General features: G+C 41.2%; 1 protein-coding gene across 6 annotated transcripts in view; it reads left to right on the top strand.

The window, feature by feature from the left end:
- SLC26A5 (solute carrier family 26 member 5) overlaps window positions 1–22,282 on the top strand; it is a 149,898-nt gene that overhangs the window by 82,586 nt on the left and 45,030 nt on the right. For 4 of the 6 annotated variants that reach the window (XM_073619613.1, XM_073619610.1, XM_073619612.1 and 1 more), the window contains exons 10-16: window positions 2,641–2,754; window positions 6,168–6,245; window positions 9,419–9,514; window positions 10,906–11,012; window positions 13,680–13,749; window positions 19,557–19,649; window positions 21,181–21,291. In XM_073619613.1, coding sequence (XP_073475714.1) covers window positions 2,641–2,754; window positions 6,168–6,245; window positions 9,419–9,514; window positions 10,906–11,012; window positions 13,680–13,749; window positions 19,557–19,649; window positions 21,181–21,291 — 669 coding nt within the window. Of the gene's footprint in view, window positions 1–2,640; window positions 2,755–6,167; window positions 6,246–9,418; window positions 9,515–9,869; window positions 9,940–10,266; window positions 10,839–10,905; window positions 11,013–13,679; window positions 13,750–19,556; window positions 19,650–21,180; window positions 21,292–22,282 lie in introns of those variants that run through there. The other 2 variants (XR_012242828.1, XM_073619614.1) reach the window with 2 other exon arrangements.

Below are 22,282 nucleotides of genomic sequence, written 5' to 3'. Positions count from 1 at the left end.
CAGAAGAAACTTTATTTGTGCTGAAAGCAATGACCGCTTCTCCCTCAGTAAGGTTATTACATATGTGTTTGGTCATTTTTATAACTTTTTTTTTTCCTTGAAATATGTTTTTTCTTCCTAATCCAGCAAACTGTTGCCATAAAAAAACCAATAGATTATTATGGTTTAAAAAAAAAAAAAGGTTCATCACGAAGTATTACATTTATACAATACCTTCACAGAATACAAAGTAGAATAATGTTCTTGTACATAGCCAAAGCAGGTTTATAAAACAGATTGAACGCGAGATGTCATTAGTCGTTATATCTCAGTGTATGCATCCCCAGATATGGTTTAGGAAGGCGTATCTCTTCCCAGTAATTTAAACTCACTCCAAGGGTAAGAACGCTCTGAGAACAGTTCTCTTAACAAAACTTTTTTGCATTTATAATGTAACATGGATCAATTAAATAGAACTATCCGTTTTTTTTTTTTTTTTTTAAGTGTGTACGTTTGTAATGTTAGGTTTTCATCTTTGTTTTACAAATAGACTATTAATATATGATAAAGCATTCCTAGAGTACTATGGGTTATCTAACATTAGGGCACAGCAGTAATTAATCTTATTTCCGACACGGTAATTAATTTCAATTTTACAGTTCTGTGAAAAGAAAATTCCTGTTTCCATTTTTAAAAAAAGTAAATAAACATTCTCCTCCTCCTTTATTAAATTGGCCTACCATCTCTAATTGAAACATTAGATTTGGAAAGCAAACACCCCAAATTTTGGAAATTAAACACATTTTTCTTACACAAAGTTGCCCATTAATAACATTTTCCTAACACACAACATAGGCATACTTTTATTTACACCTTAAAACACATTCTGCTACTCATGAGTATGAGGATGCCACATGTGTGAGGCTTTTTCACATCCTAGCCACATAAAGCAGACCCAAATCCAAGGAGCACCTTCAGGCATTCTAGGGGCATAAATTCAGTGACCTGAGGTGTACATATACCACGTCTGCGATGCTTTGCTTCGCAGCCATGGCAGGAATAATACCCCCTGTCACTTTGGGCAGGCATAGTGCAATCCAAACATGAATTGCTCTTCAGAGAGCACCGCACATGTGAATGAGGCCTTATGGTTACATTTGACTGGTGTGGTGGTGATTAGGGGCACTGTGACTGGCTTCACTGGTCTTGTGACACTGTACTGCTATGGTGGTGATCAGACAATAGCTGGCTGCACTGACATTCAGTGACATCAGAGCAGCCAGATTGTACTTGATCACTGCCACAACAGTACAACGCCACCACAGTGACACTGCATTTGCTCTGGTGACAGTATGTAAAAAAAAAAACAATTTATGGTGAAATTGTACTGCTGTGGCTATTGATCAGAGACACTTCCAGCCAATGTCTCTGATCAATAGACAGAGTGGTACAGTGTCCCCATAGTGACCTTGTACTACTTGGTTGGGGTGGGGGAGTGTGATCCATTTTTATTTTATTTTTTTAAAGTGACTGCTTACTGCTGTGTGAAAGGAAACCTCTCAAAGGCTACAATCATGCACCCTTTGTTTACAGATGTGATTGTTAAAGCAATCCAATGGTACAGGGCTGCCAGTTTCATTGGCCCTGTGCCCTGCTCTGTCCAATGTACACCGTGATCACAGGGAGTGCATGAGGCACGGATGATGTTTTACTATTGCATGGGAGGTTGTTTTTAATATGTCGCCCAAAATCTAGAAAGCTCCTGCCCCTCTGTTTTATCTACAGTGGCCGGGCAGCAAGTGGTTAAAGCTATAGAGAATGTTTGTTTTTTGAAGTGATATTAAAGGCAGATTTTTTTATTTTTACTTTTTAAGTAACAAACATCTCATACTTTCCTGCTCTGTGCAGTGGTTTTGCACAGTGCAGCCCGATCCTCTTTTTGGGTCCCCCCGCTGGTGCTCCTGACCCCCACCTCCTGTCAAGTGCCCCCATAGCAAGCAGCTTGTTATGGGGGCACCTGAGCAGGCTCGCTCATGAGCTGTTGGTGTTTTGTGTGTTTGTGTGTGTGTGTCCATTCACAATCAGAGCCTGTCTCAGCCCCCCCCCCCCTCCTCAATGGCTCACTGGCTGTGATTAACAGTAGTGGGAGCCAATGGCTCCTGCTGCTGTCACAGCCAATGAGGAGGAAGAGACCCGGGAGAGCTGTTGTGCTCATGCACATCGCTGGATCGAGATGGAGCTCTGGTAAGTATTACAGGGAGCTGGGGGGCTGCTGCACACAGAAGGTTTTTAACCTTTGTGTATTAGTAAAAATCATTGAGCTTTTACAACCGCGTTAAGGCTTATGAGTAGAAGGTGATTTGGAGTCCATGAAGTTCCTGTAAATGCTAATATTGTGAAAATATTTGCAGAGACATAGCTACACCCTTTTTCCACATCTGTTAATGAGGGTATGTCAAGCAGGCATTGAATAATGACGTAGGGGTGTGCCTATTTTTCTTATACACAGAAGTTTGCATTTTGTGGAGGGCATAACGTCAAGCTAAAGGTTTTTGCTTTGCTAGTTCTTTCGATTACTAGAGGCCAATTCACATAACCCTTACTAATCTAATAATATAGCTTTTTAAATGTTGAGTATAGTAATCTGTTTGCATTTTGCAGGAACTTATTGCTATGGGGATGTGCAATTCTATTGGTTCATTCTTTCATACGTTTGCTGTGACATGCTCAATGTCTCGTAGCCTAGTTCAGGAGAGCACTGGAGGAAATACACAGGTAAGTGGTGAGAGTTGAAATTACCCATTCTTCCTTACCACAGTCCAATGTGTAGACTGTACTTCTCTTTCTTGGGTTGTTGTTTCCAGCATGTTGCAATATCAATAAATATGGTCAAACGATTAAACAGTTTTTGGCTTTGCCTGTTGGTAAGTCAACCTCCTTTTATGATGAAGGGAAAAACAAATCCAACACAGTTTTGCAACTTTGGTATGTGTTGGTGAAACTTTTAAGAAACACAGGTGAGTATGGGTTAGCAGCTGCTTTGTCCCTATATCTTAAGGCCCCTTTCACAGAAAGTGAAATAGGCGGATAGAATTCAGCCTTTAACTGTGGATAGATCAAGTTATCTACCGCAGCTAAACTCAGACAATGCTTTCCTATGGCCCCATTCACACACTGCATTTAGCAACGGTTGCATTACATGGGGTTTAGTGCATTTAGAGGAAATACATTTGACTGTGTCTAGGACCGATTTATTGCAGCTATCTGCACATAACTGCAGGTAATCGTGGTGTACCATTTCACCTGCAGATAGCAGCGGCAACAAGGAAAGAAAAACAGAAAGCACATCAGAAATAGCAAGAATGTTCCAACGCAGCTAATTGCAATGTACAACCGCAAGTGAATGCTGTGCCAGGATTCTCTGAATTTCAAAACAACAAAACATGCTTTTAACAGCGGCAGAACAGCCGCCCGTTTGAAAGGGGCCTTATAGAACATGTGCATCTCCAATGGGACTTTATTGCAGCTAAAATTACACAGACAGATACATCTTGTAATATAAAAGTTACAAATGTTTATTGAACAACAGAGTTAAAATTCCACTACTCCAGACAGCATGACTTCTAGTCTAATGCTTATCTCATAATTGAGAGTAAAAATACCATATAGCATATGTAATTTTATTGCATGACCACCAATTTATTCCCAATGCGTTTCAACTGTAAACAGTCTTCAGGGGATGTAGGGTGGCATGTGCATAGATGAATAGACCAGATATAGAGCTTAAAATTGTTGCATCACATCTTATGGGTTGTCCCCAGTGTGACTGGGGAGGTCATGCAACCCAAAAGGGATCAGGCACAGACAGACGGGGGCAAAATTTGCAGGCTAGCTATTCACTCACAGGGTCACCTATGATAAGGTTCCTATACAGATCCCAGTGGCGCTGGCTTAGTTCGAACATTTATTGCATCTCCTCTATGCATTTATTTTTCCTCGGCTGGTGTATTCCATGTCCCTACATGCTTATCCATCCTTGGTTGGATCTTTAAGTAAGTGGCTAGCCTTCAGTTTTTGTCCCTGCCTGTCTGTCCATGATCCCTTGTGGGTTGCATGATATCACCCCTGAAAAACGGCTACACACACACACACACACACACACACACACACACACACACACACACACACACAATGATTTGGACCAGTGCACAAAGCAAGGTCCATAAAGACACTGAGTGAGTTTGGGGTGGAGGAACTTGACTGGCCTGCACAGAGTTCTGACCTCAACCTGATAGAACACCTTTGGGATGAATTTGAGCGAAGACTGCGAGCCAGGCCTTCTCATCCACATCAGTGCCTGACCTCACAAATGCGCTTCTGGAAGAATGGTCAAGCTTTCCCATAGACACACTCCTAAACCTTATGGACAGCCTTCTCAGAAAAGTTGAAGCGGCTATAGCTGTAAGGGTGGGCCAAAACAATATTGAACCCTACTGACTAAGATCGGGATGCCATTAAAGTTTGTGTGCGTGTAAAGGCAGGCAACCCAATACTTTTGCTAATATAGTGTATATGCAACACGAGCCCCACAGGATTAAGACCTACTTCCGTGAGGCCACATATGCATGCATCTGGTGGGAGGTGTTAATAAAACCTAAATGGCCTTATGTATGTTAAGTTGGATGTACTGCACAAACAGGGTTTTACATGATCTTTAATTTTTTGCTTGCAATAACTTTTATTGCATTTTTCAGCATAAGAGGTAACCTATACAGCAGGATGATGATATCCATAAGCATCAATTACATGTAGTTCAGTGACATATTGTTCATGGGTGCAATGTGTGCTACAGCACAGACCCCAAGTAGGGGGGAGGCACTGTGCTCCCACACATTGCATATTCGCATTAGATCGACACCGATCTCCCCCAGATGAGCTCTGGCATGTTCAGACATGACTCCAAATTTGCCCATGCTCTCCTGCCAGGAAGCTGTCAAAGCCAACACCTAATATTAGGTGGCAGAGGCATTCCCCACACCACATCAGTACATGTCTGAACACACCTGAGCTCAACGGGGGGAGATTGGTGTCATCCTACTGCTAGGGGCAGGTCTGTGTTTCCAGGGACAGGTGGAGTGTGACTGGCTCTGAACTTCACCTTCTGACCTCCTGGATGCTGCGTCGCTTGCTGCTGTCCTCTGGACTCTGCGTCGCTTGCTGCTGTCCTCTGGACTCTGCGTCGCTTGCTGCTGTCCTCTGGACTCTGCGTCGCTTGCTGCTGTCCTCTGGACTCTGCGTCGCTTGCTGCTGTCCTCTGGACTCTGCGTCGCTTGCTGCTGTCCTCTGGACTCTGCGTCGCTTGCTGCTGTCCTCTGGACTCTGCGTCGCTTGCTGCTGTCCTCTGGACTCTGCGTCGCTTGCTGCTGTCCTCTGGACTCTGCGTCGCTTGCTGCTGTCCTCTGGACTCTGCGTCGCTTGCTGCTGTCCTCTGGACTCGGCGTCGCTTGCTGCTGTCCTCTGGACTCGGCGTCGCTTGCTGCTGTCCTCTGCGTCGCTTACTGCTGTCCTCTGCACTCTGCGTCGCTTACTGCTGGCCTCTGCACTCGGCGTCGCTTACTGCTGACCTCTGGACTCGGCGTCGCTTACTGCTGACCTCTGGACTCGGCGTCGCTTACTGCTGACCTCTGGACTCGGCGTCGCTTACTGCTGACCTCTGGACTCGGCGTCGCTTACTGCTGACCTCTGGACTCGGCGTCGCTTACTGCTGACCTCTGGACTCGGCGTCGCTTACTGCTGACCTCTGGACTCGGCGTCGCTTACTGCTGACCTCTGGACTCGGCGTCGCTTACTGCTGACCTCTGGACTCGGCGTCGCTTACTGCTGACCTCTGAGTTCTACCTCACTTATGAATGGCCCTTGAACTCCGCCTCATTTTACTTCTGATTGCTCATTTCTGTGTCACTTACTACTGAACCCCCACACATCAGCACTTTCAAATCGTGGGCAGATTTGCGGCAAAGTGTGAATGCAGCCTAAAACTGTAATTTGGTTTGCAGGAAATAACAACATTTCAGTGGGCCGTTTAAATTTCTTGTATGTTTGTTTTTTTCAGAAAAGAATTTGCATATGTGTTTTAGATGCCCCTATTTCGGCACATTTTAACTGTGACTGTAAATGCTATCCTCTAGATTGCAGGTTTGCTGTCCTCCTTTATGGTGCTGTTGGTCATACTGGTGATTGGATATTTATTTGAACCATTACCTCAGGTATGGAAATGGAACAACTAACAGACCTCATGTGTACTCTTTATTTTTGAACATATGACTATTTTGTGAGCATTCTTTTGTATGTATTTTGATATGATCTTTTGTGTGTTTTCTACTATTGTAATGCACACCAGAATATGTGTATAGTTTACAATAGATGTACCGGTAATTACATTTATTTCAGCGGGCCCTGTCTATGTGTCTATAATGCAGTATTGAAACCATTTTAAAGGGCTCCACAAGCTCACGTGTATACATGCGAAGGGCCCAGTGAAATGCATGTGATTTTTACATGTCTTGCTCTTAATTAACCACTTAAGGACCAAGCCTCCTTTTTGAGATGTGTTTTACAAGTTAAAAACTTTTTTTTTTTTTTGCTAGAAAATGAAATGGAACCCTCAAACATTATACGTTTTTTTCCTAACACCCTATAGAATAAATTGGTGGTCGTTGCAATACTTTCTGTCACACCGTATTTGCGCAGCGGTCTTAGAAGCGCACTTTTTTTGGAAAAAATACACTTTTTTAAATGAAAAAAATAAGACAACAGTTATGTTAGCCCATTTTTTTTTTTTTTTTTTTTTTTTTTTTTTTAATATATTGTGAAAGATAATGTTACACAGAGTAAATTGATACCCAACATGTCACGCTTCAAAATTGCCGCTCGTGGAATGGTGACAAACTTTTACCTTTTAAAAATCTCTATAGGCGATGTTTAAAAAAAATCTACAAGTTGCATGTTTTAAGTTACAGAGGAGGTCTAGAATTTTTGCTCTCGCTCTACCGATCACGGCGATACCTCACATGTGTGGTTTGAACACCGTTTTCATTTGCGGGCACTACTCACGTATGCATTCACTTCTGCACGCGAGCTCGGCGGGACGGGGCGCATTTTAAACATTTTTTTTTTTCTTCTTATTTTACCTTTTTATTTTTACACTGTTTAAAAAAAAAAAAAATTGTGTCACGTTTATTCCTATTACAAGGAATGTAATAGAAAAAAGCATGACAGGACCTCTTAAATATGAGATCTGGGGTCAAAAAGACCCCAGATCTCATATTTACACTTAACTGCAATAAAAAAAAAAAGAAAATTGTCATTAAATAAATGGCCCTTTAGGAGCTATGGGCGTAAGTGATGTTATGACGTCACTTCTGCCCTGCATTGTTATGGAGACGGGTGGGGCCATCTTCCCCTCACTCGTCTCCATGCCCCGCAAGGGTGAAGATCTGATCGCCTTTACAGCTGCCGACGGCTCTGGTAAGCGGCGGAGGGCACTGAAGAATGGTGGGAGGGGGGGGCTCCCCCTCCCGCCGCCGATTAAAAGTGATCTTGCAGTAAATCCGCCGCAGAGACCACAATTATCAGAAACCAAACCGCCGGCCAAACAGGAGGATACCGGGGTTATGGCAGCTAGCTGCTGCCATAACGATATCACCCTTCAAAATAAGGACGTATATTGGCGTGCGACGGTCCGGAATTGTTCACGCAATGGTCCGCTGTATTGTATTGTATATTTTCTGGTGAACACAATTTTCTTTTGAAAAGAGGCAACAAAGATGGATCCCTGGCTGTGCTGCCTTGTCTAATTCACATGAATAAACATAAACACCGTGTTCCTGAGATTATCTATACAGGAGTTTACTGGGTGGTACCAGTGTGGCTGCATTTGATTAGATGCAACCGCTGTTCGGCTGACAATTTTCCACCTGCCTCCTTCAATTCTTTAGTCAGGTGGGAGGGGGCCAACTGGGCCACCCATTAAGCTAATATTGTCTGGTTCATCGGGAAGGGACTGAAATTCAAACAGTATATGGCCAACTTAATTCTTCACTACTCTATCCAGAAATAAAGATATAAAATGCATTTACATACACCTTAGCTGAGCTGTTTTGTCTGGATAGCAACAAATGACATGATTTTTTTTTTTTTTTTTTTCCTCGTTAAAATTCAGGTACAGTTCAGTTACTTACCGGTCTGCTCCCCTCCTCAACCTGTGACTGGACAGTGAAAGGAAAAGCAGCAGATTGATAAGCTCATCTCAGTTAGGTGCCTTTCACATGTGGCGGATTCCATTCTGATCAGCAGGGAATCAGCTCATAGTTGACCTGCTGATCAGAGCAGAACAGGTGGATGACACATCTGCTCACTTTCTGCAGAGCCCACTCTGCTCTATGGACTGGGTCCGTTTTACACCCGACTAACCTCCAATCTGATCCGCTTAAACGGAAGAGAGTGGATCCCTTTCCATTTTTTGTTTTTTTCAGTGGATCAGATCGGACCTGGACACAAGATTGTTTTACACCTGCCTGTCCAAAGGAATTCATGGACCAGGATCAGGTTTGCCTGAAAAACTGACAGGTGGACCTGATGGAATTGCTTATGAGAAAAAGGGCCTTTAGTCTGCTCTCTCCTTCTATTGCAGTGCAACTGATTTGCTAATTTTTGCTGCTTCTCCTTCCCCTTCTTGATGTTCTGCTGTATAGAGAATGCAAAAGGCTGGTACCAATTCAAATTCAGACAATATAATGATGTATTAATGAATGCAGAACACCATTCATGGAGTTCAGCTTTAAGGTTAAATCGCCTTTTTACTGAATACTGTAGTTTGTATCACATGTGGCACCTGCCTCACTCCTGTCATTTTAAAACCTGTTGGGCCTCATGCACACTGGTTTATTGTAGACGCTGACTGTCCTGACAGGAAAAAATCGGCCTTAAAAAATGCACCTAAATTAAATTTTTTTTCAAACGCGTTTTAGGTGCATTTAGGTGAGTTTGGGCATTTATTTCATTGGCCAGAATTGTAATTTATTCTGGCCTTGCATTTTAAGCGCTCTAGATGCGTTTTGTATTTTTTGTATGTATTCAGAAGAGGAGCTTTTACTGCCTCTAAACACTGCTACTCCTAAACTCCTTTAAAAGCCTATGTATGCATAAACACACAGGCTGGCATTGTGGAGGGTTCAAGGGTGAAAAACACACACAAAAAAAATGCCAGTTTAGGAGCAGTAGTGTGTATGAACCAATATAAGCTCTATAGCTGATCTGTGATCGACTGGATTTCATATGCTTTAATGAAAGTGGAAACAAGTATTTCATGAATATACTGTATTTCCGAACTAAGGTGAAAAGAAATGTATTTGTATAAAAAATGTATATTTTATTACAGGCGGTATTGGCAGCTATTGTGATGGTAAACCTAAAAGGAATGTTCAAGCAATTTGCAGATATCCCACATTTATGGAGAACAAGCAGATTAGAATTGGTATGTGTGAAAATGTTTTAACATCATAGTCCAAACCATTTTATTTTACTTGGGGTTTTAAGCCTTGTACTTTGATATACAGTCTGTGTTTTATTTTTTTTTTATTTTTTTTAAGTTACTTTTTTTTAAGCTTAAAATATTCGAACATGGTGACAAGATGTACTTAAATTCATAGTTTCTGTTAAAACACTCATACATTGTTGTAGGCTATATTTTGTTTCTCTAGTGGCTAATGATTCTAAATATTTGTACAACCATAAAAATGTTTTAAACTACTAACCATCCTAACATATTAGTTTGGAGTCTTCTAGTTGAGCAATAGAAACCTCACAAAAACTAACATTTATTTATTCAGATTGTCTTAGGGAGGAGGAGTGGCTCTACAGCACTGGACTGTGAACCAGGCATCCTCCCTTTTGCCTCAGGTACCCTACCTAGATTGTAAGCTGATTGGTGCTGCTGTTTTTCTATTTTGTCCTTTTAACGACAGTATTGACATTGGTATTTGCCTTAACAATCAAATACAACTTGGCTTTATTGAAACTGGCTTCAATATTGAAGCATAGCAAAGAGATGTTGTAAGGGCTTGGGAAAGGAGCATGCATATAACACTGAAGGTGCTGGGCTATGGAGAACACATTCAGCTCAGTAGTGATATTTGCTGCAGATGTTGCCTTGCCATGCTGTTATTTAGTAATTTGTGGCACTTCACTTTGAACTGTTTCAACAGTAATTCTCCTTGCCGGTTACAGATTCTAGCTTACCTGGTCTTGCTTCTGAATACCCTGGTTTATACAAGTTTACAAGGGTGATTTTCTACTCAAGATTTGTTTTCAAAATGGGGAACTGTTAATTGAGAATGGTATCCCAGAGATTTTTAATCTAAAAGACTTTTGATCAGTCTTGTATAATAATAATATTGTGCAGTTTATTTGTATCATGGATCTATTCATAGCCATGGATGTTTTATCATATCCATACGTCTGAATGGAAGCCATTATTACCATCAAATTTAGAGCCTGTGTTGAAGTGCTTTGGGCTTGTGTTGATGGCATCAGTTTGACAAAATTCAGAATTCATTGCCAAGTACATCTGACCTCCAAGTGGGTTGTGTACCCCCAAGCCCATTGTATGGGAATACAAAAACAGTTTAACGTAAACAGCCCCTCGGCACAGGCCCTTGTGATTTTTCTATGTCTGATCTGTATTCACCTCATCCCCATATGATCCACAGTAATTGATAATCTTGCAGCAATTTCTAAATAATTTGCAACGGTCTTGCATGCTACACATTTCTTAATTTAAAAACTTTTGATTATTCACAGTTCTTATATTCTAAAGAAAACTGCAATATAGTTTTCAACTGTAATGTATTTTCTTTGACTTTTTAGTGTATTTGGGTGGTTTCCTTTCTGGCATCAGTTTCCCTTGGGCTGGACTATGGGTTGATTGTTGCAGTGGCCTTTGCTATCATAACCGTAATCTACCGTACACAAAGGTTTGTTTTGTTCTGCTTACGTCTTCTTTTTTTTTCTACCTCATCACCTAAATGATCCGCACATAAGTAGATGCATTATTTGCTGGGTTCTGTGTATGGAGCTGGAATAATTGAAGTAGACATGAAGGTAAGATCTTTCAGAGGTCTGCATATTTCCTGTTTGTTTGCTGCTTATACAATTTGGCCTGGTTAACACAGCAATCTGGATAGTCCCTGGCAAATTTTTATTAGCTTGTGCAGTGATCCTATTTCTACAGACATCAGTGTATATTTCAGCTTGACAGATGTAGAGACAATTAGCAGTTGGGTTTAATAACCTTGTCTGATCATTGTTGTTGTTTTCCCCAGAGATAGGTAGAGATGAGCTTGTATTTGTTCTGGTCAGAACCCAGAAGTCAGCTGTCATTCCTTGACCAATGAACTTTGGACAGGGGATTCCCTGCCGTGAACTATTGTACACAAATGAGCAGAGATGTTTGTGACATCATTGACTTAATATGGCCACATGACCATATTAAGTCATTGACATTGGAACAATTAGGCAGATTGGAAAAGTCCAAGTAAAATTAGAAGTAGCACACAGGCACCTAGCATTTGTAGAATGAAGTCAGAAACCGTACTCTGTTGGGTGGATCTACGAAGAGGGGGTCAAGCCTTTAAGGTTTTTTACATTGTATGAATTAAGGTAAAAAACCTTGTGTGCTGCAAAATCCCTCCCCCTTATACTTGGCTGTGCAAAATACAGCGCTGTGCACAAGAGCGGCTCTCTCCAGTCTCCAGTCACCCTCACTGCTCTCTATCAAATGCTGTGACGATGGAGGAGGGGCCAAATCCAAGCCACCCGATCTGTGTCAATAGATGCAGATAGGGCAGCTCGGGAGCAAGCCTGCATGAGTGCCACCATAGAAAGTTGCATTTTATGGGGGCACTCGCCAAAGAGGAGGGCCAGGAGTGCTGGTGAGGGACCCCAAAAGAATCAGAATTTGGGCTGCCTTGTTCAAAACCATTGCACAGACAGGTAAGTATAACCTGTTTTATTTAACAAAAAAAAAAATTTAAGCTGTAATGCCACTTAAAGGCAAATAGTCTGTGCACTTTGCAAGTGCAATTGCTTAAGCTTCACTTTGATAAATACCCAATCACATGCAAGGAAATGTTTTTCTTTGACATGATTGGATGATGGAAGTCAGTAGCGCTTCTCCTCTTTTACTAAGCTCTGGAGCAACCACACTTGCAAAGCACGCAGTCTATTTGTCTTTAGTAAATCCATCATATGTTGTTTTTCTCAGAAAAGCCCTGCTTTAAGTGTGGTCTAAGGGAAGCAGACAGGATGGATGTACTCTGAATCCAGTGGCTCACTCTATGCTGAGTGACTTGCTTCTCATCATGGGACTGCTAAATTTTCTTACAGCCTTCCACTTTCCCCCAGCAAATGTGTTTCAGTATGTTGCTGTCTGCCGTCTGGATAATAGCACTTAAGAATGATTAGCAGGTGTTGAGAGCTTTGTAAAAAAAAAAAACGGGCAATATGATTTCATAATTAAATGACATACTTAAAGCCTTATTAATCTCCCTAAAATTGCTGTTATACTGTATTTGCTTATACCTTGTCTTTAAAGTGACTGTAAAGGCAGAAGGTTTTTTAGGTTACTGCATCTATGCATTAAGCTAAAAAACCTTCTGTGTGTGCAGCAGCCCCCCTAACACTAACCTGAGTCCCATCTCGATCCAGCGATGTTGCATGAGAGACTCAGCTGTTCGGGACGCTCCCGCCTCATTGGCTGAGACAGCAACTAAACACCATTGGCTGCCGCTGCTGTCAGAGTCAGTGAGTCAATGAGGAGAGAGAGGGTGCGGGCCACAGCTCCGTGTCTGAATGGACACACAGAGCTGCGGGTTGGGTGCCCCCATAGCAAGCTGCTTGCTGTGAGGGCACTCAACAGGAGGGAGGGGCAAGGAGAACCGAAGAGGGACCCGAGAAGAGGAGAATCTTGGCTGCCATGTGCAAAACCACTACACAGAGCAAGTAAGTATAACATGTTTGTTATTTTGAAACAAAAAAAAAATAAGACTTTATCACTGGAACATGGAGCGCCAGCCCCCCCCCCCCCCCCCCCCCCAATAAAAAACTAAGTCACCAGCTACAAATACTGTAGCTGCTGACTTTTTTAGTATTTAGGGCACTTACTTGTCAGGGATCAAGCAGTGTCTGCACCCGAGCCCATTTTTCAAACGGCTCTCGGGTGCTGCCACCGCCATTTCTTGTAAGGGAAAAAAGGCAGTGAAGCCTTGTGGCTTCACAGCTGGTTCCTTACTGCGCTTTGTGAATGGCCCGGAGGCTGGGAAGGAGGAGGGGGGCCGAAATTCCAAGTGACTTCGCAGAGGCAAAGTCACCCAGAACTGGGAGTGGTTACCTGTTAAAAACGGGTACCTGCTGCCCTCCCGGAAGGTGCCAAATGTGCCAGTGGAGGGGGGGGGGGGCAAACAAGAGGAGCTTCCCTTTTGGGTGGAGTTCCGCTTTCATTGTCTATTATGTTGTCAGAGCTAGGTGCTGTATTGATAACATATTATCTTGTGTTATATATGCTTATGCATTTACTTTAATTTTCTTTAAATTTAAATATGTTGACAGATCTAGGTAATGTATTGATATTCTTTTCATTTTAGTTCAAAGTACAGAATCCTAGGGCAGATTCCAAATACAGACATATACTGTGATGTAGAGGAATATGAGGAGGTAAATGTCATCTTTAAAATTCATCTTTAATTTATGGACTTTTTAATTAAGTTTGCATGCAATTACAATGAGATTCACAGTGCGATGCAACAATGAAAAAATCATCCTGTAACTATTCTATTTTTTTTTTTATTTAAAGCATAGCAACAAACAGATACACAGTAGGTACAAATAACATAAAACGGATACCAGGGTTGATAAACAACACCGGTCCTAGTGCTCAAAGGATAACTAAGAAAAAGTGGAAATGAATCTACTCAAGAAATAAATAAGATATAAAATAAATTACAAGCTGCTGTTATAAAAGCAAAACACACAAATAAAACAAAATTTACTCTCTTATAAAAAATTATATTAACAGCGCTAATACAGTTTTCAAAAAGGTCTTTGGCTAGTAAATACAATAGCACTAAACTCTCGAATGAACGAGAGTAAATATAAACATAAAATTAATAATCCATAAAACAGAAAGTTCAATGCAGTGGCATGAGAACCAATAATCCCAAATCGATCGTTCCTAAGATACCAGCGATAGCATATGATATACCAGCGGTAGTATGTGAACACCACTTGTATCCACTGCATAAACTCAAGATTTTCTTGTAGACAGTTCATTGCATACAGCGGACCACAGTCAAGACAAGGATTGTATTTCTTCTGGTGTGCACATATCCATGGGTAACTAAACCATCACCACATCACCGCGTGAATATCCCCTATGGATGTAAGCTTACCAGAGGTAAGAAAAAGACAAGCCTGTCATCTCCTTTCTCCCTTAGATCGGCTCTCCCACCATCAGAATCCCTCAGTCCTCCTCAGTCAAGATAATGCAATGTCATGGTAAACACCTTAATGGAGTGAAAAATGTCCAATGGTTGTCAGTTTGTTCTTAGAGATGTGACCACTCTATCCAATCGTCAAGTTGTGAATCAGAATCCCAGCCGTGCTGAACGTCCGGATATACCCACAAGGGTCCGAAGGCTACGCCCCCAGCGTCATGTATGGGTGGTGACGCTTGGGCGTCCAAGAGACATCCACCATCAAAGGGGGTGCACAGATGCCTGGATGGTGGATGTCTCTTGGACGCCCAGGCATCACCGCCCATACAAGACGCTGGGGGCGTAGCCTTCGGACCCTTGTGGGTATATCCGGACGTTCAGCACGGCTGGGATTCTGATTCACAACTTGACGATTGGATAGAACGGTCACATCTCTAAGAACAAACTGACAACCATTGGACATTTTTCACTCCATTAAGGTGTTTACCATGACATTGCATTATCTTGACTGAGGGATTCTGATGGTGGGAGAGCCGATCTAAGGGAGAAAGGAGATGACAGGCTTGTCTTTTTCTTACCTCTGGTAAGCTTACATCCATAGGGGATATTCACGCGGTGATGTGGTGATGGTTTAGTTACCCATGGATATGTGCACTCCAGAAGAAATACAATCCCTTATCTTGACTGTGGTCCGCTGTATGCAATGAACTGTCTATAAGAAAATCTTGAGTTTATGCAGTGGATACAAGTGGTGTTCACATACTACCGCTGGTATATCATATGCTATCGCTGGTATCTTAGGAACGATCGATTTAGGATTATTGGTTCTCATGCCACTGCATTGAACTTTCTGTTTTATGATTATTAATTTTATGTTTATATTTACTCTCGTTCATTCGAGAGTTTAGTGCTATTGTATTTACTAGCCATAGACCTTTTTGAAAACTTTATTAGCGCTGTTAATACTATCTTTTTATAAGAGAGTATATTTTGTTTTATAGGTACAAATAACATGCTAAAAAAGGAAAAAACTGCGCCAATCCAGTACCAAAACGGGTGGACCAAGCTCCCCAACCAAGCTGCAATTAATGTGAAAACACAAAACTATAAATAAGAAAAAATCGCGCTAAATAAAGTCCAGAGTGAATCGCATATATGAGTAATATAAAAAAGTCCCAAATAAATGTAAACCCTGCTCACATCGATTTTTATGAAATCAAAATATATGAAACACCATGTGAAATCAAGGCTTACCAGATGGCAAGCCAAACTTGCAATTGGCCTTAACCCCAGCCTGGGTGATGGATCTTTAAATCAGGAAATAAAATTCTTCCACCGCAAATTGTATTCAGACGGTGTGCCCAAAAAAGACAGTTGGCTAATAACCGAGCTTGGGTTGATAGTCAAACTTTGTGAAGTGTAGACCTCCCCGTCTCCTCAGCGTGGGTTGATGAGAGTGCCAAATTTTCAAATGTAAAAAACAAAAATATACATAGCGTGATACCGTCAAGGTGAAAAATAAATAAATAATATAAAATAAAAATAGTGCTCCTTGCTATTATGAACAGCCAAGGTGAACAATTAAATTTAAATCTAAAAAAAAAAAAGTTCTATCAAATTATAAATAATTAAAAATTAAAAAATATTAATTAAACACCCAGTGAAAAGGATGAAATTAGGGTGCCCTATCACTGAACAAGAGATCTCCTTACCAGATAAGCAAAAAGACCGTACATAGATAATAAAGGCAGAGAATCCATCCAGTGAGCAAACCAATACGAGTGGGGCCGTCACCATACAGAGAGCCTCCTTACCAGATATAAAGTTAGACTATGCAGGTAACACACCAACAGGATGCCAGGTTACGATATAGGACTTATATGAGGTGCAGATCGATCGCTCAGCAGATGGGGGAAGGATCACCCGGAGCCACATTAAACATCAGATGATACCGAAAAGAGATATATGTGGACCAATAGTGTAATATCGTCAACAATTCAATGCGAAGTGTCCCTTGTTCTCAGAAATATGGAGCATATAGCCATTCAGAATTCAGGGTCTTCCAACTCCATGAGAGGATGAACATGGAGGGGTACATTCGGCAAGGGGGGGGGGGGGGATGCAGAAAACAACTTACTTATCAATAGGTGGCCTGGTCTGCTCCTGGTCTGGTAAGGAGATCTCTTGTTCGGTGATAGGGCACCCTAATTTCATCCTTTTCACTGGGTGTTTAATATTTTTTAATTTTTTATAATTTGATAGAATTTTTTTTTTTTAGATTTTAATTTTTCACCTTGGCTGTTCATAATAGCAAGGAGCACTATTTTTATTTTATATTATTTATTTATTTTTCACCTTGACGGTATCACGCTATGTATATTTTTGTTTACATTTGAAAATTTGGCACTCTCGTCAACCCACGCTGAGGAGATGGGGAGGTCTACACTTCACAAAGTTCGACTATCAACCCAAGCTCGGTTATTAGCCAACTGTCTTTTTTGGGCACACCGTCTGAATACAATTTGCGGTGGAAGAATTTTATTTCCTGATTTTAAAGATCCATCACCCAGGCTGGGGTTAAGGCCAATTGCAAGTTTGGCTTGCCATCTGGTAAGCCTTGATTTCACATGGTGTTTCATATATTTTGATTTCATAAAAATGGATGTGAGCAGGGTTTACATTTATTTGTGACTTTTTTATATTACTCATATATGCGATTCACTCTGGACTTTATTTAGCGCAATTTTTTTCTTATTTACAAATAACATGCTATCAAAGTATTTGCAGGTGCTTTTATCTCAACTGTAAGCAAATCTGAAGTAAAGAACCTTTTAGTACATCTATGAATGTATTTATTTATTTACAATTTGTTGTTTAATATTTATTATAATATCTACTTTAATTACAGGAGGAAACCCTACCTGATTTAGCATCATACCTTTTTAAATATAGCTTTTATTTCTGCAGTGTTAAAATATCACTCAGTCCCATTTTACTACACTATGTGACTCAGAAGAAGGGAAGAGCAGTGGGAACATACCTACCTACAATATATACTGGGCATCACTAAATGGCAGACCGTGGGCCAAATGTGGACCGCGGCACTCTGCCTTTCGGACCGCCGCGGTACTGTCATTTAGGAGCCTTTTCTTCCTACCGTCACTCTGTAATCCTCAGAGTCCATAGTGTGAGGCAGGATAGTTCTCGATAGATGGCGGAGCAGCCCGAGGTTAACAAACAGATGATTGACTGCTAGGACTGTCCTTCATCCTAGCAGCTAATCACCTGTTTGTTAACTTCGGGCAGCTCCGCCCTCCATCCAGAACTGTCCCACCTTTCTCCCTGCAACTCCTGCCTGACATGCTGTGCTTCCCTTCGATCTGTCTGTGTAACGTAGGACAGTGAGGGGGGGTGAAGTTGGACGCTAACAACTGAATCTGGGGGGAGGATTCCGGAGGATTGCAGTGATGTGTGGGGCAGGAGACTGAGGACAGGAGTGTGGGGTTATGATGTAAATAGGAGAAGAGAACAGTACTGTTAATGGAGGTTACAGTTAAGGAAGTGTGAGGACACTACTGTGGAAGGAGTAGAGGGGATAATGTAAAGGGGGAACTGGGGACTCTCCTCAAGAGGGGATCTTGATGTGAAGGGGGAGGGGATTGTAATGTGCACTGAGGAAGCTGATATAAGAATGGGTTAAGATCTGTGCATTAGGTGCACACATCATGGGTGGATCAGCCCATTTTAATGGGCTGCATTACCCACAAGAAACAGAGAAAGAAGTCCTTGACTTTATTTATTTTTTTTTTTTTTTAGTTTTTTTTATTGCGCAGCACCAAGCCGCATGGTGCTGCAGCAACATATGGATTGGCGTACGCTAAAATGCGTGGCAGGGAACCAACATGATATTTGGACCTCTGCTAGAAGAAAACTTTACTGCTCGGACCTCGGCGAATTGTAATTCAATATCCCTGGTATATACTAAGGCTGATTTACCAAATGATTTAAGAATTTTCATGCAATATTCACGCATTTTATATGTGATTCTCAAATCCTTTAGTAAATCAGCCTCACTATATCTATATTCGTAACGAAGTTATGGCTGTGCACCCTAAATATTCAGATTTTATATAGTGAAATTTTTAAAGTAGCCAGCAAAATTTTAAAAGCATTTTCTCACTCATTTACCTCCATACCTTTTGGCCTCGCCAGTTAAGATAAACAGTACTTTAGTTTAATGCAATTTGATATGAACCCAAAGTTAAATAACGCTTGCAATAGTAAAAAAAAATGTAAAATTCTATTTGTACTGTATAATTGCCTAACACATCTTTACACTAGCTTCCTGTACCATAGCAGTAATTAAGCTTAAGGTGGGAATGCCGGCACTGACACTCAATCTCCAGAGATTGTTGCAAGTATGTATATAGAACTTGGCTGTCCCAGAGACTTGTTGAAAAGGAGCCCATGAGGACATGACCATTGCTCGTTTATAGTCTAGATGGGAGGTGATACAGGAGTTTGGGGGCTTAAACTGAATAGTGGTTTATTTTCCAGCAAAACGATGTTGTTGCTTTGACTACCAAGAGCCTGCCCTGCCTGCTCACTGTGCACAGGAAAGGGGCTCTTAGAGGTGTAGTTATGTGGGTATCCCTATGTTATTAGGAATAAGCTCCCGGGGGCTACCCTTGGTAATGTTACCTGGAACGATAAAAGCTGTTTCCCTCTAGATCAAAACCATAAAAGAAAGATATAATGATGAGCCATACTATAGAGTAAGAGAGGCAGGTTTGGGAATACATTTAGACTATACACTTAAAGTTTTTGGTTAAAGTCTGCTTTTACATTTTTTACATTTACTATTCTTTATGCATTGGAAAATGCTGTACATTATTTTATTTTTTTTCGATTGTACATAGGCTATTGCATGCTGCAATGTTACTGTTCATTTAAAAGTACACTGATAGTGTGTCTAGTCAACTGTAAGTTTGCTACTATTAATCTTTTGATGAACATACTGTTTTCTAGACCAAAGAAATCCCTGGTATGAAAATATTTCAGGCCAACACCTCCTTGTACTTTGCAAACAGCGAGCTTTATGTTTCTGCTTTGAGAAAAAAGGTAGAGTATTCAATATCCTATTTACCTGAATTATACTTCTATGCAATTTCACTCACTAATTTCTTAGGACACAGTAACCTGCTTCGCTGACACTTTACCCCCCAGTGTTTATAGCTGAAAGGCATGAATCGGAGAGAGATTGCATAGGACACAGCCAAGACATGCAATGGCATAGCATATTGTAACCTGCTCTGGTGACTTTTCAGTGTTCATGGCCAAAAGATATGAGTCTTTTTACAGCAGAATCCGCCACCGCTGGATGACAAGCATAGAGATTTCCGGTGACCAGATGGTCACCAGTCATCTCTGAATGTCGGAGGCCCTGTCGCGACGTTATGACGTCACGTCCGGGCCACGGTTGTAAACAAAGCGATGATTGTGGCTGGAAAGCATGTGATCGTTACATTTTTTTTTTTTTTTTTGAGCTCATGCTTTCCAGCCTGGAGGAGAGATGTGGAGTCTTATAGACCCCATCTCTCTCCATAAAGAGGACCTGTCATGCACCATTCCTATTACAAGGGATGTTTTAATGGGAATAAAAGTGATCAAAAAAAAAAATTCAAGAGAAAAAAAAAAAAAAAACGCTAAAAAAATAAAATTTTAAGTGCCCCCGTCCCCATGTGCTCGCGCACAGAAGTGAACGCACATGTAAGCACCGCCCACATATGTAAACGCCGTTCAAACCACACATGATATCACAGCGTGCGTTGGAGCGAGAGCAACAATTCTAGCACTAGACGACCTCTGTAACGCTAAACTGGTAACCTGTAAAAAAAAATGTTAAAGCGTCGCCTACGGAAGTTTGGCACCCTTCCATGAGTGTGCGCAATTTTTAAAGTGTGACATGTTGGGTATCTATTTACTCGGCATAATATCAATAGCATAATTTCACATTATACAAAACAATTGGTCTAACTTTTGTTTTGTTTTTTTTATTCCCTAGGGTGTCTGATAAAAAACATATATAATGTTTGGGTGGTTCTGGGTAATTTTTTATATCAAAAAAATTATGATTTTTACATGTAGGAGAGGAGTGCCAGAATAGGCCTGGTATGGAAGTGGTTAAGGAGTGAGGAATTGCACAGGACATAGTAACCTGCTTAGCTGGCACTTTACTTCCAGTTTACAGTTTGAAGACATGAGTACAGGATTGTATAGGTCATAGTAACCTGTTCCCCTGCCACTTCATTTCCAGTGTTTACAGATAAAGTGAGAGGTTGCAAAGGACATAGTAACCTACTTCACTGACCCTACCCTGAGTGTTCAAAGCTGAAAAACACAATGTGAGTGATTGCATAGTAACCTACACTGCTGGCACTTTTACCCCCAGTGTTCACAGCTGAAAATAAATGGCAGCAATGTGTTCTACCTTACTTTTAGTGAGGATAGCTATTATTATAGTAGCATAACTTTTACCTACAGGAGTATGGATTTAGACAAATCCATACTACATGTGTTCTATATTTTAAACTAAATTGAATCATTGATTTGTCTTAACGTATTACTAATAACATTTTGTTTTGCCTGAAAGACTGGAATTGATCCAAACACTATATTAATTGCCAAGAAAAAAGCGCAGAAGAGGCATGCTAAGGAACTGAAGAAATCAATTAAAAGTGAAAAGAGAGCAGTTTTAAAACTTGTAAGTATGTTCTTACTATACATAGACCAGCCCTCAAAATTTCCACTCGCCTGCTGCCATTTGGCAGGTGGAAATTGGCCTAGGACGAGTGTGAAGCCACATTGGAGGGGGGTGCCGCCGGCAGGTGGGCTTTGAAGGGAGATGATTCTCCTCCTAGCGAAGCCAGGAAACTGGGGAAGGGAGAGTAGAGCCGGCTGGATCGCAGAGTGGAACACCTTTTCTGACGCAGCTTGTATCTGAAACGCCCGCCGCTGTCCCACCTCCTAGACTGGCTCTTATGATAGACAGCACACTAGTCCAATGCCGGGAATTGAAGTAGTGTGATGTGTATCATAGGAGCCGATCCAGGAGGCGGAACTTTGTTTGACAGCGGACTGCGTTTTAGATACAAGCCTTGTCACAGCGGGAGATCCTCAGTGATCTTGGCCGGCTCTCCTCCCTGTGATTCCCATGCAGAGATGGGCTGCATTCATGGGCACTGATCAAATTGTTAAATGTTTTATGCAGAATTAAGTTAAAAAAAGAATTAACAATGTAATTTCATTAGATAATTTATGAGGGTGCGTTTAGCGGGGCAAGGTAGGGGTTGGATGGGGCAACTGGTGCGAGTAACTCCTAAGGCCTGGCTAGACAGTCATTTTATACAGAAAAGTATGCCTGTTGAATGCATTTGCCATATGAACTTATGCAGCCCTTTTAATTTTTACAAATTAAATATCTGCTGGCACTTTAGTAGAGGAAATATTACATGTTCAGTATGTATAGTTGTGTTCAAAATAATAGCAGTCCAACTTCACTAATCAGATCAATTGCTGTTTTTCTTTTAAATTATATTTCTACGTGGCAAATAATTTATTAGTAGGTGTAGTAGAGTAATAGAAAACCAACATACCCAACAGTCTTGACATGCATGCTGCTGATTCTGTGTAATTGAATCATTAATTTAAAGGGGTGTGTTCAAAATAATAGCAGTGTGGAGTTCAATTAATGA

The sequence above is a fragment of the Aquarana catesbeiana genome, linkage group LG03, assembly GCF_042186555.1.
Source record: "Aquarana catesbeiana isolate 2022-GZ linkage group LG03, ASM4218655v1, whole genome shotgun sequence".
Lineage (NCBI taxonomy): Eukaryota > Metazoa > Chordata > Amphibia > Anura > Ranidae > Aquarana > Aquarana catesbeiana.
This window is presented reverse-complemented; position numbering and strand designations above follow the sequence as displayed.